At 52.2% G+C, this 7,772-nt stretch overlaps 1 protein-coding gene across 1 annotated transcript in view; it reads right to left on the reverse strand.

The window, feature by feature from the left end:
* The window catches only part of ATCAY (ataxia, cerebellar, Cayman type), a 34,779-nt gene that overhangs the window by 17,750 nt on the left and 9,257 nt on the right, over positions 1–7,772 (reverse strand). The window contains exon 3 of the mRNA XM_012646138.1: positions 962–1,020. Coding sequence (XP_012501592.1) covers positions 962–1,020 — 59 coding nt within the window. The remainder of the gene's footprint in view (positions 1–961; positions 1,021–7,772) is intronic.

Raw genomic sequence — 7,772 nt, forward strand, 5'->3', positions numbered from 1 at the left:
GTCTACACGCCAAGGGACGCGGCCGCCACCAGAAGCCAAGGGAGGCCTGGGACCGACCCTGTCACGGCCTCAGGAGGAATCAGCCCTGCCCACACGTTGACCTTGGACTTCAGCCTCCAGAACTGGGAGAAAACGAACTTCTGTTGCTTGGGCTGCCCGGGCTGTGGTGGCTCCTTACGGCAGCCCCGAGGACACGGACACAGGTTTTGGTGCACATGGGACACGTCCTACATGGGGCCAGACAGGTGGTTGCTGGACACGTCTTGGGGACCTGGTGAATGTTCCCTCTCCTTCCTCGCCCAGGCTGGCCCTGCCACATCCAGGCCTCTCCCGCTTCCTTCCTCCACTGCCCGTCCCGGGGATGGGGTTCTGGGGTGACAGAGGCTGATGCGGCTCTGCCCCGAGTACTCACGGGACAATGACACGGATGCCTTTCCGTTGCTGGTGCCCGAGACACGGGAGAGGGTGGGACAGGGAGCTCGTAACCCGGTAAATCCTGCACAGTCATAAGGGCTGGGGAGGACTGGTTTACTCCTCGGAGCCCCCCTTGGAGACACCTGTCCCCAGTGTCTGGACATTTGGAACCTCAGAGCAGAGCCTCCCAGGGCACCCTCCTCTGTGCTGACTTTGTGCCTGGCACCCCCTGGGAACACTTCACATGTATCACCTCATTTAATCCTTACATATCTCCTCTGTCAGAAGATCACTACCTGCATTTAGTAGATGAGGTGTAGGAGGCACAGAGAGGTTGAGTGATCAACTCAAGGACACACAGCAACACAGCATGCTGTCTTTGTGACAGTGCTCTCATTGGTCCTGCCACAACCACTTCCCCTGCAGGTCTCAGACCAGAACATTCTACTCAGCATGTGTGCGGCCTCTGATATTTCTATGGTGACAGCCCCAGGCAGAACTGATACCTGGGAACGAGGGGACCGTGTCTGCGCATGTGGAAACTTACAGGACGTGTCCCCTGCCGGGCTGCCGAGCAATTCCATCCCCGTCTCTTCTGGCAGCGGCCTGCAGATGCGGGCATCGCACCAGGCACCGCAAATCCGGCCCGAGGAGCGCCAGGTGACCCGCACAGGTCCAGCCACACGAGTGCAGACAAAACAACAGCAACAAAACACAGTTAGTTCTGGGGAATCACAGGCCCAAATATTAATACGTTTCTTTCTTAGCATGGAAAACTCATAAAACATCAGCGCTTGACCAGGCACGGTGGCTCACACCTGTAATCCCAGCACTCTGGGAGGCCAAGGCGGGAGGCTCACTTGAGGTCAGGAGTTCGAGACCAGCCTCAGCAAGAGCGAGACCCCATCTCTACTATAAATAGAAAGAAATTAGCCAAACAACTAAAAATAGAAAAAATTAGCTGGGCACAGTGGCATGTGCCTGTAGTCCCAGCTACTCAGGAGGCTGAGGAAGGAGGATCGCTTGAGCCCAGGAGTTTGAGGTTGCTGTGAGCTAGGCTGATGCCATGGCACTCTAACCTGGGGGACAGAGTGAGACTCTGTCTCAAAAAAAAAAAAAAATCAGCGCTGGAGGGCTCCTTTCAGATCAAGTGAATATTAAACCTTTTGAGGCTGGGCGCGGTGGCTCATGCCTGTAATCCCAGCTACTCGGGAGGCTGAGGCAGGAGGATCGTTTGAGCCCCGCAGTTCGAGGTTGCTGTGAGCTAGGATGACGCCATTGCACTCTAGCCTGGGCAACAGAGCAAGACTCTGTCTCAAAAAAAAAGAGTCAACCATAAGAACTCTCCACGTCAATGCTGGAGTGGTTAGAGCAGCTGCATAAATAATGAAATATTGGATTATAACCCAAAGTATAAAATAAATGTCTATGAGTCTGTACTGGTATAAATAAATGATTGCATAAATAAATAAATAGGGGAGAAGAGACATATCTCCTGTGCAGGGATAATTGCAAATAATTCATGTAGATATGCACCGTCAAGGAGATAGCTCCCTGCTGTTTAAGCACCAGCTGCACACAGTGATGTCATCCCAAAAAGTGCAGTATAGAGGCCAGGTGCGGTGGCTCATGCCTGTAATCCTAGCACTTTGGGAGGCTGAGGAGGGAGGATCTCTTGAGGCCAGGAGTTTGAGACCAGCCTGGGCTACATGGCAAGACCCCATCTCTACAAAAAATTAAAAAATTAGCTGGGTGTGGTGGCGCCTGTAGTCCCAGCTACTCGGGAGGCCGAGGCAGGAGGATTGCTTGAGCCCAGGAGTTGGAGGCTGCAGTGACCTGTGATGGTGCCACTGCACTCCAGTCTGGGTGACAGAGCAAGACCCCATCTTTAAAAAAAAAGAAAAAAAAAGAAAAAGAAAATCTGAATCAAGTGTGGAGTCAGTTACTAATAACGTATCCATCTTGCTCCATTCATTGTGACAAAGGTACTCCACTAATGGAAAACGTTAATCACGGCAGAAACCGGGTGCAGAGTGCTCAGGAACTCTCTGTGCAAAGTTTGCAACTTTTCTGTAAATCTAGAACTGCTCTCAATCATAAAGCTTATTTTAAGAAACTCGGCCAACCATATACATTGATGTCCCTTTAAGGTGGACCCAGACTCCCGCTCGGAGTGTGCGCCGCTGAGCGCCGATTTGCAGAAGCGGCCGTGGCTCTCTGGCCATCCTTGGACTCCTTCTGGAAGGGAAGGGCTCGTGCTGCCTGAGTTTGACCCGGAGCTCTGCCTCCTTCGCTCCCCTGGGAAGCATCCCATTCCAGGCAGAAGAGCTTTGCTCGGGGCTGCCAGCGCCTTTAGCTGCAGGGTGTGCTGACTCAGGGAACCCAGGCGGAGGTGTCCAATTAATTCTTCTCTGCAACTCTGAGCTGCCTGCTCAGCTGCAAGGCCAGCTGTTTAGACCGGAAGGACGGTGGGATGCTTTTTCCTTTCCTTTCAAGAAACTATTTATTTCCTCGCCTTTGTTCCGCTTAGGGCGCGAGCTGGCAGCATTTTCAGGGTGGAATCTATCTAGGTACCAGGTGTCCCCCTCCCTCCCTCCCTCTCTTCCCCAGTGACACATTCATCAAATGTCCTTTGAGTAACTGCTCTGTTCCCAGTGCATCTTCGGGTCCTGGGGGTAAGGGATGAATCAGGTGTCACCCAGCGCCGGTGGACGGCAAGGTCAAAACCGAGGGGGTGCCCCAAGGACGTGAAAACTTCTGTCCACACAGAACATGCATAGCACCGTGATCCGTAACAGCCCCCAAGCAGAAACAGCCCAGTGTCCTCTGACAGATGGAGGGATAAACACAGCTTGGTCCATCCACATGTGGACCATCACTCAGCCACAACAAGGGACGAGGCTCAGACACAGGCCACAGCGTGGAGGGACCTTGAGGACATCGTGCTCAGTGAGAGACGCCAGACGCAGAAGGACACACAGTCTGAGACTCCGTTTGTATGAAATGCCCAGAACAGGCAGATCCACAGAGACGGGACGTGGATTCGTGGGTGCCAGGGGCTGGGGATTTGGGGGTGACTTAATAGGGTGGGTTTCTTTTTGGGGAGATGAAAATATCTACTTGATAGAGGTGGTGGCTGTGTCACTTTGTGAATGTACTAAATGCCACCGAATTGTGCACTGTAAAAATTTATGTTATGTGAATTTCACTTCAACTAAAAAAAAAAAAGCAAGCTTAAATAAAGTCACAAGAAGGTTTCAAAGAGGCTCACCGGGGCGGAAGAGTCAACTCACACGCCAGGGTCCCAGCGTGCAGGAAACACACTACCCACTTACAAGGCCGCCCAAAACGGTGCGACAGGACTGCAGGCTGACAGCGGATGCGCCGAAGCTAGCTGGGTCCCGCCCACGCGGCATTTAAAACATTCTACATTTGCTGTCAAATCAGAGATGTGACACAAACAGTCTAGATTTCCATCTTTTCTGGGATCAGGAGACCTTTCCTTCCCAACGGATAACAATCTTTTTTTTTAGACAGAGTCTCGCTCTGTCTCCCAGGCTGGAGTGCAGTGGCGTCATCACAGCTCACTGCAGCCTCCAACTCCTGGGCTCAAGCGATCCTCCTGCCTCAGCCTCCCAAGTAGCCGGGACTACAGGTGCCACCACCACACCCGGCTAATTTTTCTATTTTTAGTAGAGACGCGGTCTTGCTCTTGCTCAGGCTGGTCTCGAACTCCTGACCTCAAGCGAGCCTCCCGCCTTGGCCTCCCAGAGTGCTGGGATTGCAGGCGTGAGCCACCGTGCCCGGCCTCCAACAGGTAACAATCAGCAGGGATTGTTCTCCGATGCTCTCCCAGGTGTCAGAATTTCCCTCGGGCTCTTTTCTCTGCTTTCCTGGCCCCCACCAGCACCTGAGCCTACAATGCCTGTGGTTGTAGAATCATCTAGAATCATACCTCACACCTGTACGTGGTGTCCCCCGTGTGCCAGGCACCACACTGGGATTTTCACAGTGTGATCTTGTTTGTTCCGTACAGTAACCCCAGGAGGCAGGTAGAAGCCCATTGCACAGAGAGGGACACTGAGGCAGGGTGAGGGGACCCTGCCCGGGTTGAACCATTCAAGGTGGCAGAGCTGAGACTCTGTCTAGGCCACCTGACGCCTGCCCCGAGCCCTCGGTCATTGCGCTCGCCTGCCCCCTTCTGCCTGGCCGGCACATGCGCGCAAACTCTGGTGGGAACAAAAAAATCCCCACCGGCCAAGCAGGGGCCCTGTCCAGCCACCAACTCCTCCTGCCAGAGGAAAACGCTTTGCAGCTGGCACTGTCTTGGATTCCCGCCAGGATGTGACTCAGCCTCACACCCTTGGACGGTCCGCGCGGATCCTACATTGGCTTCTCATCGGAAGGAGTGTCACCGGGCTCCAGCTAGAATGTCCTGCTGCAGAAGGCATCCCAGCAGCGTGGTGCCGAAACAGTGCGGGTGACCAAGAGTCTGAGAGCCAACTCCAGCCCTGCCACCACTGGGCTGCGGGCCTAGGTGGCGCCTTCTCCTCTCAGAGCCTCAGTTTTCCTCATCAGTAAAGTGGGAGCAGCCTTGGGACCTACTTTTCGTTCATTCAGCAAACACAGTCGCACGTTGCTTAAGGACGGCATGCATCCTGAGAAATGCGTGGTGAGGCAATTTCATCGTTGCGTGAGCATCACGGAGTGTACTCACACACACCCAGATGGTACAGCCTACTGTATACCCAGGCTACACGCATAGCCTTTTGCTCCTGGCTACAAACTGCGCCGCGTGTTCCCATACTAAGGCGTTTGTAACACAATGCTCTTTGTGTATCTCAGTAGAGAAAAGGCATAGTAAAAATATGGCGTAAAGATAAAAAATTGTGCCCCTGTATAGGGCACTGGACGTGAATGGAGCCTGCAGGACTGGAGGTTGCCCTGGGGGAGTCGGTGAGTGAGCGGTGCGTGAACGGGAAGGTCTAGGACGTTACTGAGCGCTTCTGCAGACTTTATAAACACCGCGTGCTTACGCTGCCCTAAAGTTAAACAGAAGTAAAATAATTGTGATACAACGTTGCAATGGTGACAATGCCACCAAGCGACAGGAATTTTTCAACTCCACTGTAATCTTATGGGACCACGGTTGTATAACGTGGCCCCCCACTGACCAGAATGTCGTTATGTGGCGCGAGACCATGTATGTTGGGTGTCCGGCCTCTGCGACACGGTGCCGCATAAGACAGACGCAGGGGCCCAGCCGGGATGAGGCTCCAGTTCGGAGGGTGCTGTGGGTGGTTTTCAGTGTCAACGCTCAGCGACAGCGCCCAGTGACTTCATCAAACACGAGTCCAGGTGTTGTCACATTTCGCAGATGTGGTTAACACCCGCAACCCGTCGACTTTACGTGAAGATTTTCCTCAAAGACGTGGGGTTGCGGCAGGATTGCAATTTGTCCAAAGGCCTTAAGAGCAGAAATTGGGTTTTTCTGAGGAAGAAGAAATTGGGCCTCTAGACTGCAGCGTCACCTCCCGCCTGCTGGCCTGCCCGGCGGATTTCTGGGGACAGAGGCGGAGTCCTTTCCAAGGTGGTCAGGGAGGGCTTCTTTGAGGAGGTGACTATTACATGGAGACTGGGGCAAAGGCCAGTCCAGGGGACATCAGAAAACAGACCAGGGTGCCTGGCTCAGAGAGGAACAAGGAATAGGGGAGGGAAGTGTGTGGAGGGTGACAGTGGGGGTGGGGGGAGGCAGGGAAAGGGGACAGGCTGCAGTTTGCAAGGCCAGGCGAGCTTGTTGTTAGATTTCCCCAAACCCGGGGTCTTCGCTGATGTCATGAAGTTAAGATGAGGTCGCACTGGGGTAGATAGAGCGAGCCCTACACCCAGTGACTGCTGTCCTTATCAGACGAGGGAAGTTTGGGCACAGACGCAAAGCGGGGGAGCCCACGTGCCCCCTCCCTGAGCATGCAGCCACCCTGGTGACCACTGAGCCGGACAGAAATCATCGTGACCGCTAAAACGGTACAAGTTAGGTGAAGGTGGGCTGTTTACGTGGTCTCAGGGGGCTCCCCGCAGACACTCACAATTACAAAAGAGAAAAGAGCCGTCCAGAGAGGAGGACCCGCCAGATACGCCCTTAGCCTGGGACTCAACGACACCGGAGAAACAGGACAGCTCGAAGTCCACTGCCTCCCAGGGGGACTCGCAACCCAATGAATGCACCGAATGGTCCCAGACTGTGTCTTAGACCTGGGCTTTGCGGGCGGGCTTAGCTAAGTGGCTCCATGAGATATTATTGGATAATCGAGGTGAAATTTATTAAACAGCGTGTGAACGATCGTGTTGGATGACTGTTACATTTCCCGATTATGACAATCGCACTGTGCTTATGTCACAAAGTGTTACACGAATCCTTCCTTGCTTCGAGGAAACACACACAGAAGTATTAGCAGCAAGGGAGCCTCAAGTCTGCGACTTATTTTCAAATAACTAGAAAATATGTATACATATACACGCACACACCACACTCGACCCTTGAACTTCTCGGGGTTGAGGGCGCCAACCCCCCCGCACAGTTGAAAATCCACATTTAACCTTTAACTCCCCCAAACTCGATTACTCCAAGCCTCTTCTCGATCGATAACGAGACAGTTGATGGACACAGATTTCCTACGTTACGTGGATCATATAAATACCGTATTCTTACCATCCGGTAAGCTAAGAAAAGAACATGTTATTAAGACAATCACAAGGAAGAAAAAAATACATTTACAGCTCAGTACTGTGTTTATCAATACCATAAGTTTATGCCATCTGTTTACAAGCTGAATTGTCTGAAATGGAACACAACCGTTCGACCAACGGTAGAAATCAAACAATTCGACTTTTTCTTGTAATGTCATGATTTTTCTCTGCTCCTTGGGAACACTTCTGGCATCACGAGTGGCGCTTACAGAGGGGCCCCACGGTGTAATTCCGGGTTTATGGTATTGCGCTAAACACGACGAAAAACACACGAGAACCTCGAGAGATTGCTTTCTACCGAGATAGCGGGGAAAGGAGCTGCTCACGCGGAGATGGTTAGCGTCCTGCGGTGTTTTTAACCGATACTTGTCGCACCGTAACAGCAACAGGAGGTGGCCACGAAACGATTATGGTGCTACGGTATGTTATTACAGTTAATTTTATGCAGTTGTGATTCAATACTGCACCTTTGTGTTCGATTGCATTTCTCTAGACTGTGAATGGGGCCATGTGTTTGTGTGTATAAGTGTTGATGAATTTTAATGTTCCGTAATAGATTTGTGTATATTTTATAGTAGTAAATGATAAAGTAGACTAATACCTACATACAT

Source organism: Propithecus coquereli, unplaced genomic scaffold (genome assembly GCF_000956105.1).
Source record: "Propithecus coquereli isolate 6110/MARCELLA unplaced genomic scaffold, Pcoq_1.0 Scaffold241, whole genome shotgun sequence".
NCBI lineage: Eukaryota > Metazoa > Chordata > Mammalia > Primates > Indriidae > Propithecus > Propithecus coquereli.